At 38.9% G+C, this 14,443-nt stretch overlaps 1 protein-coding gene across 1 annotated transcript in view; it reads left to right on the top strand.

Annotated features, from left to right (window-relative positions):
• LOC139720772 (GATOR1 complex protein DEPDC5-like) overlaps positions 1–13,841 on the top strand; it is a 53,126-nt gene extending 39,285 nt beyond the window's left edge. The window contains exons 21-29 of the mRNA XM_071632115.1: positions 1,059–1,230; positions 1,535–1,747; positions 2,221–2,450; positions 3,444–3,579; positions 4,376–4,573; positions 5,311–5,491; positions 9,758–9,924; positions 10,621–10,844; positions 11,484–13,841. Of these exons, the coding sequence (XP_071488216.1) occupies positions 1,059–1,230; positions 1,535–1,747; positions 2,221–2,450; positions 3,444–3,579; positions 4,376–4,573; positions 5,311–5,491; positions 9,758–9,924; positions 10,621–10,844; positions 11,484–12,057 (2,095 nt within the window). The 3' untranslated portion in view covers positions 12,058–13,841. The remainder of the gene's footprint in view (positions 1–1,058; positions 1,231–1,534; positions 1,748–2,220; positions 2,451–3,443; positions 3,580–4,375; positions 4,574–5,310; positions 5,492–9,757; positions 9,925–10,620; positions 10,845–11,483) is intronic.
• The last annotated feature ends 602 nt before the right edge of the window (positions 13,842–14,443 follow it).

The following is a 14,443-nucleotide window of genomic DNA, read 5'->3' as shown; positions in this document are numbered from 1 at the left end:
GATTAACAATATGTCAAATGGTGTCCTGTACACTTCTGTGGAAGAAAACTACTCCACAAAAGTTAGTTTGTTTAGCAGTGGTGTAAAAATGCATAGCAAATTGCGATGAATTACAAGGAAAATTATTCCCTGCAGATGGTGTTGGTGAACATAACTTCATTCTCTTTTTGCAGTTCATGAAATTGAGTGAATGTATCATGGACTCTGGTTTACTTTATACACTGATTTGATGGCTGCACTCAAACAGAAAAAACTTCTTTTCTTTATAACTTTATAAACTTCTGTTCTTTATACTTTACTTCCTCTTTTTCTGCTTCAATAATTTTTCTCCATCTTTTCCACTTTTCCCCTCTCACTTCATATTCTTCAAAGTCTGATCAGACTTGTGAAACTATTCTGCAAATATCCCTTTCTTATCGTCGAATCTGCTGTACTTACAACTTGTCAAAGGGTGCGTTCGAGCGCTTTAAAGCGAACCAAAGCGAACTGAACCAAAGCATACCGTACCAAACTGTGTCAGTTTTGGAGCGTTCGAGCGCTCTGTGGAGAAAGCGTACCTCACAAGTTATTTTTAGTAAAGGTCACGCTTGTTTGTAGCAAGAATGTCATTCACCTGACGCTTGAACTACTTACAGCTGTCCCGAACAAAGAGAATGATGTCTTTGCATTGTGACGTATGCGCATAATACGCGTATGCTTTACAACGAACTTTTGGTACGCTTTGGTACGCTTTTGGAGCACATTGGGAAGTGGTCCAATTTTGGCTCGGTACAGTACGGTACGGTACACTTTAGGAGCGTTCGAGCGCTCCTCTGGCGCAGGTACGGTACGGTACAGTTCGCTTTAGGAGAGTGCTCGAGCGCACCCTATAACTAATGAAGTGATTTCATCATGGTAAAGGGAAATTTTCACTGCTTGTGATTAAAGTAAAAAATCAATCTATGATTGCCAGCATTTTGTTGGGTTTTTCTTAAAGTGTCAGTAGAACCCAGTAATGTGTTTGATCCAGCGCCCTCTTTGATTTAAAAAAAAAGTCATTCTTTTAATTTGTTTTGCAGACATCCCTCTCTGTGTGACCCAATCCAGTACACCTACCAGCTGTGGTCAGCCCAAAATGAGGGCTACACCCCGATTGTAACCACCTTCAGACACGAGGTCATAGAAGGATACAACTGGAACTATCTAGATAACTACATCTCCTCGCACGACAGTGATTTCACCCTGGTTGATGTGAGTATCCTGTAGAAACTATAACATCATGTATACTGTAAAATTTGTGATACACAAGTAACCAATTCGAAACAAGACTAGACAGACATATAACTTGGTTTTGTGTGAGCATTTCTGATATTCTGTTCTTTCTCATGTATAGCCACTACCGGTAGAGATCATTTACATGCACATTTGTTCATGTCTGTGTATTTTCTCTCTGACAAGAAATAATGCCTGTATCTAATAACAGTGTTGCTTGATGGCAATCAAAATCACTTCTTGGACTGTCATTTCTTTTTTTTTTCCCCACTTCGTGATGCAGTCCCTCAAGTTTTGGCGGAGTCGGTTCCTTTTGATCCCGAACACACCCGTGCTCATGAAACGCTTTGCTGAGGAGAGGGGAAACGTGACCTTCGACCCGTCATCTTGTGAAGAGGACCCAGCCTTCCGGCATTTCCAGATCGAGGCCTTCCTGCGGTTCATTGAGATCCTGAATGGCATTCGTAGACAGACCAGCACATCAAGAGGACCCAAGGTAGAGCCATGGGATAGACATGTGACATGTGCACCTTAGACATCTGATGTACATGTGACAGACAGGTTTTTACACATTTTATGCTATTAAATGGATAAATAGTAGCTCCATGATAATAATAACTCAAATATTTATATAGCGCTTATCACAATGAATGTCTTAAGCATGAGGGGGAAAAAAGAGAAAGGAAGAAAGTAGTTTCAGAATTGTTAGACATGAGACATGAGACTATTCAACAAACAAATAAGTTGTTAACATGGATGTAAATTTTTCTGTTGAGTCAATTTGTTTTATACATTCAGGTAGATTGTTCCAAAGCTGAGGAAATGCTGACTGAAAAGATTGTGAACCGCAGTATTCAGGCCTTCTAGTTCATGTCCAGTTAGTACACCTCATGGCCATTTTTTAAAGGGGACATGCTCGTATTGTCATCATTATCGAAATGACTTGTATGCTATTATTGCCGCCCTCAGGTAGGTACACCATCTGGCCGTCAGACCCCCAGCTCAGGGGACCTGGCCCACCCAGCTAACCGGTCTTCTCCTTGTCAGGGGAGTGACACTAGGCAGAGACACCACAGTGGGGCGAGGAGTAATCAGGGTAGTCCAGCGCCCCACCCTGCCAGCCACACCCACTCTGAGCCCATGACGCTATCCCTGTCCACACCACTACAGGTCATTGCAACAGCCATGGTAGACCCAGAGTAAGTACCACATATTCATTGCTTTCAGCTGTAAAAGGGCTGGTTCTATATTTTCAAATTTTCAGTAGTAACTGCTGTATGTGACATGATTATGTCACATACATGGGCGGTGAGTTATCTCAGTCCGTAGCGTGTCTGCCTCACAATCCAAAGGACCCTGGTTCAATCTTTGGGTTCAACTGAGCAATGTTGTGTGTAATCATATCGTCCCCTCTAGTAAGAGACAAAACACTCTGTCCCTCGGATAGGACATAAAATGGAGGTCCCGTGTATGAGAGAGTCACAACTCATGCATGTAAAAAATCCCGCTTCATCTATTCACCACAAAGAGCAGGGTGTTAAACCCGGTGAAGTGGTCCTGCCTAACATCCAACTGGACCCCATGGAAGACTTACTATTGCAGCTGTATATGGGCTATCTAGCCATCTTCTTAGAAGTTTCAGGTTCAAACAGGCAATTATATGAATGTGTAAATATACGATAAAAAATTACAGTGATTGAATGAGAAGGATATAATGATGTGTGCAGTTCACCATACCACATCACAGGAGCCCTGCCTACATCCAGGCTGGACAGTCCCCTGTCCCTCCTTCACTGTGTTTTGCCTTGTGCAGGGCTGCCAGTTACTGTGTTTTACTTTGAATGCTTTGTGTTGTTTTTTTCTTTATAAAGAATTCAAAACTATTCTGTCAGTTGGAAAGTGTGTTTTGTTTTTTTTCTGAAACTTGATTCAGCATTCTTGGCCTGTGCAATTTTGCTATCTTTAAACCATAATGTGATATTTGCCTTCAAAAAAGTTTGTTTTTGTTTTTTTATTGTATATGCTATATTTTGGTTAATTGGTTATCTTTGTTGTTTTGTTTTTTTAACTACAAAGTTTGGCATCCCTGCTGTTGTTCCATGCAACACATGGTTCCATTCCTTCTTTTTTGTGTGTGTTTGTGTAAAGTAGTAATTCATTTCATGAGGTGTGTAATGTCACTTTTTTGATAGGCATGGTGTGAGATTCCTCCCGCCTGGACAGAAGGGACTTCCCCCAAATTGCTTCATGGCAGCAGAGGCAGTGACCTGGGTTCAGAGGTCACTCAGTGGGGAGGTGTCCATGTCAGAAGCTCTGGAGGTGTTGAAGGTAGGCAGGTGTATGGAGAAATAACCTAATCAGGGCCCTGTTTTCTCAAAAGATAAAATTGATTCTAAATATCCTTACCACACAGGCTGCCATAGACTTACAGTTGAGATCAACTATATATTATCAGTTCTAACTCTTCATAAAACAGAGCCCTGATGATGTAGCTGTATTAGCCTTCTGTGTGCCACTTTATATTACCTGCCCGTAGGTTTATGTGTGAAATTTGTACATATCTGACAATTGCCACAGAAATGCTTACTGTAAAACGAGGAATGTTCGCCTGCATTTTAATTTCGCAAGCGCCAAGATTCACGAAAATAAAATGCATGCGAAAGTTCTTGCCTACACTGTATGCATTGCACACCAGTGGCAATTGCGAAAATTTCATGCCGCAAAAGAGGCCATCGGCTCCAATTCGCAAAAATTTAATGCCGCGAATATATCATGTTATACAGTAAATAGAATACAGTGTTTATCATATTTTTTTTTTGTATTCAAATTACTGATGGATATTTCTCAAAAGAATTTTTTTAATTATTTTTTTATTGCAAGTGATTGACAAGTTGCCCTACATCAATGTAAATTAAAAGAACAAACTCAACAAAAGAATTTCATCAATTTGTATAATGCGTTATGCTGGTGCTTAAGAAACAATCATGGTGAACGTACGTTTGCACCTGCATAACCAAACTAAAGTACAAAATGTATGTGGTGTTTTGTTAGCTTACATTCCAAAGTCAGTCTTAAGTCCCCAAGAAGTACTTTAACATGCCCACCCAATTTTCCTGTTTTGCAGAACATGAATGAGAGTAGACTCATTCAGTATGCATCGGGAGAACCCCACATTCCTTTCGTCAATGGATTCTACGTGTATTGCCTGATGCTGCCAGAGAATGTACCAGCCATGACTGACCCCACCAAACCCTCACATTCGTGGCGGGACCACATACCCCTGATGGCAGCCAATTCAGAGTTCACCAGCCGCTGGTTTGAGGTGAGAGGCTTGCTAGAGTCCATTCACCCACTTCACATGAATATTCCCAGTTGTTGAAAGTCAGTTTAATGAACACAGCTTAAATGCACCTTGAGTGCTCATTATGTATTTGTTTTTTAGTGTACATCAATGTACTTCTCCGCCACAGCGACTGCAATGGATTCTACTTATATTGTTTGCAAACAAAAGTGTCATTTTGTTATGAAATGGACTCCAGAACTTTCATCACCATGGGCAGGGAAGTTCAATTTAGAAGCTATGATTTATATTTACCTGTTAATACATTATTATGGTCATGATATGTAAACTGCAAACCTCTGTCACATCAGCAGGTCTGTTAGAGACATGTTCTTGTAGTATGCAAAGGATCGCTTTTGTATTGCGGTCGAAACCAATTCAAGCTCTTTATGCCGTAATGGAGTTCATGATGTATAGTTTACATTAGGCTTTATCTCTAGCTATGCTTTTGTTAGAAGGCAAAATACGAATGCCTATATATTGATAACAGATGTTGTCAGATATTGTTGATTTGATATACTAACGTATCAGTCCTTTCGTCATTTGATCTTAGTGTATTACTGATTCTCAAATCTTCAGTCGTGTAAGCCATAAATAGGCAGTGATAAAGGTGTGTGGTGATACCATACAGGGTAATTTAAGTGTAAGTCGTGAGCTGGCTCTCCTAGTCATTGCTACATGGTTTCAGTAGGAACAGTCCTTTCTGACTTTTCACAAAGGTTGCTGTCATGGAGGAGTCGCTATGGAAACAAAGAGGATCGGAGGCAGGGCCCAGCAGCGGTGTGGGCCTAATGACACCAGAGGGCTTCCACCGCCAGTCTCCCTGGAGTGCCCGAGAACGGGATGGACGCTGGCAGGGCTTCGGGTTAGGAGCTGGATTCTCCACAACTCCAAACAGAGGTGATTTGATTGTGTTGTTGCACTTTTTTTTTTTTTTTTTTTTTTGGGGGGGGGGGGAATTGTATTTCTCCATAGCATTTCACTTACTTGATTCGAACTGTGCACCCTACTGCTTAAAATGCAATGTGATGGTTGTGTGGAGCTTTCTTTATTGTCATTTGCCATCATAGTCTCCTGAGATATATCACTGTTCAAGGAGTTCATTGTAGTTATGTTTATTCCGTCAAGTTTTGTTTATTTCCGTGATACCTGTTACCTACGTGTGATGCCTGTATGTGTTTTTCTGTTCTTGTGGATCCATGTTTCTGCTTTTAGTTTCAGTTTAGGGCTAGTTTGTTCAGAACTTTCAGGAATTAGATCCTTCATTTGAGACAAATTACGGAGGAAACTCAACAGGAATAAAATTGGCTCTTTTTATGGCATGAAGCGTGAAACATTTGTCAGAGAGATTACTGAAAATTGAATGATATTTACCATGTAAGTTAAAAAAAAATATAAAAGAATATAAAAGTGACCAAAGTGATACCAGAATGTGATCAGAAGCACATTTGTGTAGATTACATGTCCTCATGAGAAAATGATTTTGTGATTAGTACAAGTATTGATTATATCTACATTCCATGTATATGGGCAATTCCGTAAAAAATGTTACCCGAGGGTGGAAAAATGAAAATCAAGAAACAACTTTGTTTTACCCTGGAAAGTATTCCGGAAGGGTCATATCAAACTGATATGATGAAAAAAATTGGTACAATTTGGGAAAAATGTAATTTTCTAGGTATTGAAATCGTGTGTTTTTTCTAAGATATTGAAGAAAAATTCAGTATAATTTGCATGTAATTCTTCTGAAGTAGAAATTTACCCTATAAAATGACTTTCAGGCAACCATTTTTATGCTATGATAAAGCCGATGACTCATTTTTACATCATCCTTCTTGGTATCGAAAGAAAGTTATTCTTTCTTAAAAGATTAGCATTTCAATTTTTTGAATTTCCACCTCTTTCAAAGTGTAATGTCCGTAACATTTTAGATGTAAAAGTTCTTGTAACACACTGTGTTTTGGTCCAATTTTGCTCTAAATTCAAATGCAAAGCTAAAATGTGATATCACACAACATATCCATACAGTTTTTCGGGAACCTGCATAATTCCTTTTAAAAAGCGTTACGGACATTACATAACCAATGCGTTACGGACATTACACATTTTTGGCAAAAATATTAGCTACATATGATTGTTAAGAATAGTTTGGATTTTACCCTAAAATATTGATATCTGTCACAATGAATGCCCTAGCCCTTGCATGAAAATTGATTTGGGACTTTACTCAGCAACGAGTGCAGTGTTTCAACAGGGTTTTGACTAATCTTCTGCATTCCTCTACAATCTTATTTCTTGTGTCTATACGTATTTCTACCATGAAATACGTGTACATGGATGCAAGCTCTTACAGCAACAGCATGTCAAGTTGAGTAATTATACTATGATGGCAAGAATGTATGTTAAAACATTGTTAAAGAAGAGAAACAGTCAAAAACATATCTGGACAAGGCCTTTTACACAATGTATGGTCAGTTGTGGTCTGACTTGTCTGTTAAGGAAATACAGTCCAACCTCAATATCTAACCATGTCATGAACGGCAGCCATCAGGATAAAATGATATTGCTGGATATGGAAGATATGCTCACACATGACACTTGTAAGCAAATTGTGTAGGATATTATTAATTGACTATTCAATATTATAATTTACATGAAAATTTCATGTTTTATTATTCAATAATGTGGAAATCAAAAAGAATGTGAATGAAATACACTTTCTCATTATTCCTTCTAGCAACAGTACAGCTGTATTTTGGTTGGTAGAAATATATATGTTGTACCATAGCGATTAACATTTAAGTCCTGAATCACAATTTACTTTGTAAAGAATAAAAATGTGTTATGTACTTTTAGTCATATTTTGCACTGAATTATGCAAAGAAAATCATGTGCCAGTCCATAGCTGGATAATAGAGCAATCCAGAAAAGTGATTGCTTGATAACTGAGGTTGGACTTTACGTAATGAGGATAGTCCATCGATTATGACATTTCTGAAAAGACAAGGATTCATGAATATTTCTTTGAGTGTAGTGAAGGAGAGCCATTTTTACAACAGGATGGAATCACAGTATTAGACCCTCTCCAACAATTGGTCAAGAACACCTTTCTTTCTTCCAAGGTGATTTGGAAGCAGAATAAACAATATTCTCCAAAACAGACTTTTCTGACCCTGGAAAAGACTGTTGTACTTCAAAAAACTGTAGGGGGGGGGGGAAGAAAGTAAAACTAAACATTAATTGTGTAAAATACATACTGAGCATTTGTTGAACCATTATTTCATTTGATTTTGATTACGCATTAGTTTTGATAAAAATAAAAGTTGTTTATTCGTGCAGAGTTATGCTCAGTGATGGCTATGTAGATGTGAATAAAAAGTGTAATGTCCGTAACATTTCTTTAAAATTACATTTTGAGTAATAAAAAGTTTGAATGTCATAATAGAAAGTCAAAAGGCTGATCTATATGTTATTTATAGATCACAACTGTATTGCAGGCATTAAATAAGTTGATTAAATTCCAAGATGATAGAAAAGTCAACAAATTGTTAAAGTAGGGTTCCATACTGACCAAATAGTCCTCAAATTGGCAACTCCTGAAATAAAAGATCTCATGAAAGGGCTATAGTAGCATTGTCCAATGTGTATTGATTACCATCCAGTGAAAAGGATAAAAAATATTAATACTTGCATGTGACTCCTGCCACTTAATGAAAGTGGACAAATCTGTAATGTCCGTAACGCTTAGAATGTAATGTCCGTAACGCCATAATTATGGCTCTAGGAGGTACATGTGCCATCTATTTCACTAAATTTGATTTTATTTTCTTTGAACATTTCTTTACCTTCCAATTTATTCCTACATTGGTCTAATTATTTGCTTAAACTCACAGACTTTTCAATGATTGTATAGGCATGCAAAAAGTCATGTCCAAAAAATGTAATGTCCGTAACGGCCAACATTTCATGCAGAAAGTGCCATATGATGTGGTGAAATGGATTGAAATTTTCACTGTTTATGATTTAGCCTCATATGTGAGTGATTCCATTGTATGAGTTCAGAATAAAAATATTTTGTTATCTTAATGACCTTTTGAAGTTGCAAATTTTGTCTGAAATGTAATGTCCGTAACGCTGGAACTGCCCATATTTCTCTTTCAACAAAACCCACTGTCTTTGCCTGTATTTCATGTTTGATCATAGATGATAGTGGAAAGGTGGGGGGGGGGGGGGGGGGTTGTGTGTGTGATTAAATATTCTTTTTGCACAATGGGCCAGTGATGTTTTCAACATGACTTACTTTCAGCATGTCTCCTTACCTTGAGACCTGCAGGGTTGTTATTCAAAATGAACATCTGACTAGTTGTTTTTTGAGAGATTTTTAGATTCACAAGTGTGTATATGCCTCTGCCCCCAAAGGATGTTAGTGCCATTATGTTTTCAGTTGTCTATCAATCTGGGACAGACCTCGTTAAAACAATTTAAGTATCTAGTGGATTTTGGGGGCACTTGGCTTAGGTGGTGACACAACATTTGCTCCTGTGACAGTTGCTTCGGTCTTAATTTCTCCAACCAAGGACTTAGTGTTAGTGTGAGAGGGTTTGAGGTTTAGTTTGATGTGATTATTAAATTAGGGTTGGGGTTATGTTTTTATGGGTAGAATGTATGTCTGGCTTAGCATGCAGATATCGTGGGACCAGCTCAGGTATGCTACATGAGGTGTAAATGTACAGAGATTTTTGGCCAAATCCCTCAGGGTCAACGGTGACTGAACTTTGGCAAATATGGCACTATCAGCTGTAACTTCATCTAAGAATGTGCAGTGGTGATAATTGATAAGAGAATTAGAAATGAATAAACTTTTATTTTGAAGGCTCAAAGTCAACTGACACAGACAATACTGAGAGTTAAATCACAAAATACGTTTAGTCCATTCTTGTCAATTTGAGATATTTGCTATCAGTCCTCCTGTAAAGCAAAGAGAATAATTAGAAAATATTAGATACTTTAATCATAGCCTCAAGGATATTCTTTGTTGTGCTGCAAGTTAGGTGTCATTGAAAAGGTTTATTTTTGCTCTGTCTGATTTATAGAGTTACTTTTAATACACTAAATGGCACATAGCCCATTTTGCAATCAAACTTGTCACATACACTCAATCTGCAGCTTTCAGGCCCCCGGAAACCAGGAACGTGATGCTGGAGATTGACTGCAACAAGACGGACCGTGTGGAGTGGTGCCATGTGAGCTACGATGGAACCTACAGGCCGGATCGGGTATTTGACTTCCAGGTGGAGTGGCTAGTCTGCACTCCCAGTCTCCTGAATGATATGGTAGGCAGAGCTGGCTAGTCTCCACAATTCTGCGGGAGATTCCTTGAAAACTTTAGTGTCTGATCATGTCTTAACCAAAGAAGAGAGCTGCAAAGTCTCTGTAATTCTGCTTGAGGCTTCATGAAAAATTCAGTATCCCTTCTTTATCGTGGATAAGAGAAATGTAAAAATTTCCCTGATGCCGGAAGTATCTTTATCCTACTGAGATGCATTAACATGCAGGTATTGCCCTGATGGCTGTCTGAAATCTCCTTGACTTAAAGTGGTAAACATTCATACATGTAGCTCTGAGAGAATAAAAAGTTCTTCTTTATTTGGGCATAATTTCTGCCTATCTCCCCAATTTCTGTATGGAACCTGCACAATTCTGATGTTTGCATATTGGCAGCCGTAAGCAGAATTTCTTTTCCATCGAGACTTTACTCAATTCTGCATACATTACAATATTGTATGCCTCATGTTAAGCATGCGTTGACCACGCAAGAAAGGTTTGCATTGTAGCCACAGCTGCTGCATATTTGGAAAACTTGAGACCCTGCCACAATTAGTCCCATTCTGGTGGAATAACCATCTTCTGCCATGCAAAAACTTTGAAGTGTCAGTTAGCACAGAAAAGAATCATATCTATGATTATTTAGCATATGAAGATGAACAAAGCATTAATCGATGTCTCTTGACATGTCACCGCCACTGCAGCTGCAAGGTTGGTCAAGGAAAGCGAACACCTTTGGATTCCACCTGGTACCTGCCCCCACCGACCCCTTCCACCAGCATCCAGACTTTGCCAACCCCCTGCGCTGCCCCCTCTTCATCCCCCTGGCCATTCAGTCCCTCACTCCCTGCCATCAGGAGGGGGGAACCAAGAACCTGCAGCCTGGTGACAAGTGCATCGACCTCTTCCAGGATCTGATCCTCAGAAAGTAAGCACCCCTGTAACAGAGTTTTGAGTGCAAAATTTTACCTTTACAACAGCACCAATAAAATCTGTAAGTAGAAGTGATGTAGTACCCTTGATATGAGGATATGCTTTGTTCTGTTATACTGGTCTGAATGAGCCTAAACAAAACAAATAACTGCTAACTTTGGTGTTTTCCAAAATAAATATTTCAACAATATTACTTATGGGAAGCATATCTTCTACTGATAGTCTTTGAAGAAGCGCAGTTTCCGGATGATAATGGTTTACATGTGTGGGGTACTCTGCAAAGAGAATGGTATTGTAAAGTAAAAATCATCCCACCAAATGTGCAAATCAAAGTTTTCTATCAGTAGTGGCTGTGCATGTCAGTGATAGAGCAGAATTCTTGTTTGAAGTGATTCAGACCAATGTTGGTTTTACTTGATTTTTAGCAAATGGATGAACAAGAATGCAATGAAGATTACCCATGGATTGGATTACAACGGTACGACTGTATCGCATATTTCCCAAATCAAATGGTAACAATTCACAGTGTGTCATCTGGCATAAATTATAGCACAAGATAATATTGGTGCACATTTATGTCATTCAGCATTTTGTGAGATTTCAACAATAAGCCTTTGCATCTGTTTTTGTCCAGACATGGCTTCATTCTAGTTGGTGAAAGGCGCAAGAGCTCCTTCATTGGCTATGGCTTCCATTCTGGTGGCAAGTACAACCAGGCGGAGTACATCCACAAGTCTGGTGTCTGCTTTGTCACCCTGCTTAACAACGCTGAGGACCCAGCCCTGGCCCCTGGTACCCCATCCAGTGCTACCGGTCCTAGCGTACCGTGTGGGGTTGTGAAAGTGCCCCGCCCATCAGCGGGCGGAGGCGGGATGCCTGTCATGGTGGGGCGAGATGGTAACTTTGACATCGTCGACACCGCTGCCGATGAGCAGGGCGTGGAGGTGAGGGAGGAGCAGAGACGAATGAGGAGTGGAAGTATCCGAGAGGTCCGGGAGAAAAACCGTGAGGATGGCAACCCTACCCCGGTCAGTGTCGGTTTCCTCTGGTCCATGAACCACATGCTGACCAAGCGGTGGCGCTGCAGCGCCTGCGGGGACGAAAAGTTCTATGACAGCCTCATGCGCGACCTCATTGCAATCAGCTGTAACGTAGATGGAAGATTGACAGAGCTTTGGCAGCAGCATAAAGACTCTCTTCATCCTTAGAATGCAATGATAAAACATTTGACCATTCATCTAGTATAGCACGACAGAAATTATAAATGCAGCTGAGATTTTAGAATTCGGTCCAAACATGAATCAGCTTTTTTCACATTCTTTCTTCTTCTCTTTTTTTGCAGGTGGTACAATCATTGTGATGCAAAGAAAGCACAATATTCCACCGTTGCATTTAGTAAATATGTACATTGTTATATATACAGAGAATATATATGAAAGACAAAGTAATGTGCAAACGTGGATGAAGAAATGATTCCCCACAAATGAGAGCTGTGTCTTTTCTGTTTTTGCTTGATGAAGAGAAATGAAGCAGAAACCAGAGAACATCTTAAAAAAAAAAGAAAAAAAGAGAGTATTAGATGGGATGCCTAGAAATTGTGGCATGATCTTAAACAGCACGAAGTGAATGTTGCTTTGAGCAAATACAGCTGTGATATTATGGTAACAAGCACAGAATTATTAATTACCGATTTATTATATTTATAGATTACAATCTAGCAGCTTGTTAGTAGTTTTCCAACATCTTTTCTTTCTTCAGACTGCTGGAAGTGGAGATTGAGTATTCATTTATACATAAATTATGAAAGCGTGCATTTTCTCATCAGTTCAGTATTTTGACTCATCGTCCCTTTGTTGAAAGGAGCCAATTTTAACAGGAGTCTCTGACTCTTACTGTCTCTTCTAAGACATGACAAATGAAACCAAAGTACTGCAGGCCTATTTGTAGGGTCTGTGATTTAACCTCTGTGTGCTGCAAAAGATCAAGTCCCTATTTTTCTTTGTTTCTATTTTCATTTTTTTGTGTAGAGTATCATACATCAAAACACAATTGACAGACAGTTGTCTGCATGTGTGTTAATAGAAAGCCATTGTTGGCACAGTAAATTCTTTGTGTGCAATATGAAAACCTGATGCTTTTTCAGTATTTGTCATAAAATCTGTAGATCTTGGCACAAATTTTAGTTGCTTATTTTAAAAATGAAATTTCGAGAGAAAAAAAAAAATTCCCTGGCAATCCACCCAAATGTGACAGAGGAGCATGCTGCTAGATAGTCTGGTCAATTCCTGCATAAAATGCAATAAACTTTGATAGTTTAATTGATTTACATCGGACAATGGTTGCATGACTGCGATTATACATAATGGGTGTTTTGGCTTAGGCTTGTCTGCACTGATGGCACATTTCATTTAAGTCATGTATACTTACATAAATTATATTGGGCTTTTTTATTTTTTAGTGTGAACATGTAAGAAGGGAGAGCATCTTTTCGTTGTAAGTTTACCAGTAACTCGTAAATCCATATAAGAAATCCTTGTGTAAGTGTTTCTCCCTGAGCATTGTGACATTTGCATTGTGATTAGCCTCGTGGTTTGTACCCATACCCAGCCTGCAGTGGGTGACAGGTTCAAGTCTCAATAAAGTTTATTCCTGTCCCAAATTTTGACAAATGAAAAGGTAGATTCAATCCTTCTTATCTTAAAGGATGTGAAGAGCCCATCAAATGAATGCATATCTATCCCAACCAACATTTTTTTTTTTTTTCATGAAAGTAGAGGTTGTTTTGGAATGCCCGCTTCTGCCCACTGGTGCATGTATGACATCCGTGGCAGCTGTGTGCCGAGTGGCAAGATATTTGGAAGTGAAACTTAAAGGGAGAATACTTCCAACCAAAATAATTTTACTGGAACATTATAATGGCAGTTTTTAAAGAAAATATACAGCACTTTTTTATTTATGGTGTAAGAAGTGTATGTGAAAAAGTGTGCATCAAAAATGGAAGAAGGTATCTAAATATGTGAATACGAGATATTGGTATCTACCTCTTTTTCACTGGTATTTTCTTTCTGTTTCTCTTTCTTGCGCCATGAGCATCTATTCATGATGGATACTGGCGCATTACAAGTGTTCATATTATTATTATTATTATTACATCTCCAAATTCCCAGTGATAACAAATAATGTCACTTTGTGAAGCTTTGTCAGCGAGCCATACAGGGTTTTTGATATTTTATCTGGGGTTTGATTAAACACACACACACACACACACACACGCAGACACACACATCTGACTTGGTCAATGAAAGCATGATTTAGTCCTACTGTTCTCAAGAACATGGAAAGAACAAACACAAACAAAGAAACATTGTTACAAACTCAGTCAACTCAGTGATGGCCTACAGGGTATCTGCCAAATGATCAGATCTCTCTTTCTCTTTCTTTCTCCCTTTTCTCTCTGGCCATATCTCTTGACAAATATCTCATCATGATCTAGTTATATAATGACGCAAAGATACATGTGACAGTGTAAAACGCTATGTGTACATTTACCCTATTTTTCAGCCTTGGGTTGCTGTGGACTTCAGCCCAATTCCA

This window comes from Diadema antillarum, unplaced genomic scaffold (assembly GCF_040938485.1).
Source record: "Diadema antillarum isolate AM-2024a unplaced genomic scaffold, OU_Dant_1.0 scf00000133, whole genome shotgun sequence".
Lineage (NCBI taxonomy): Eukaryota > Metazoa > Echinodermata > Echinoidea > Diadematoida > Diadematidae > Diadema > Diadema antillarum.
This window is presented reverse-complemented; position numbering and strand designations above follow the sequence as displayed.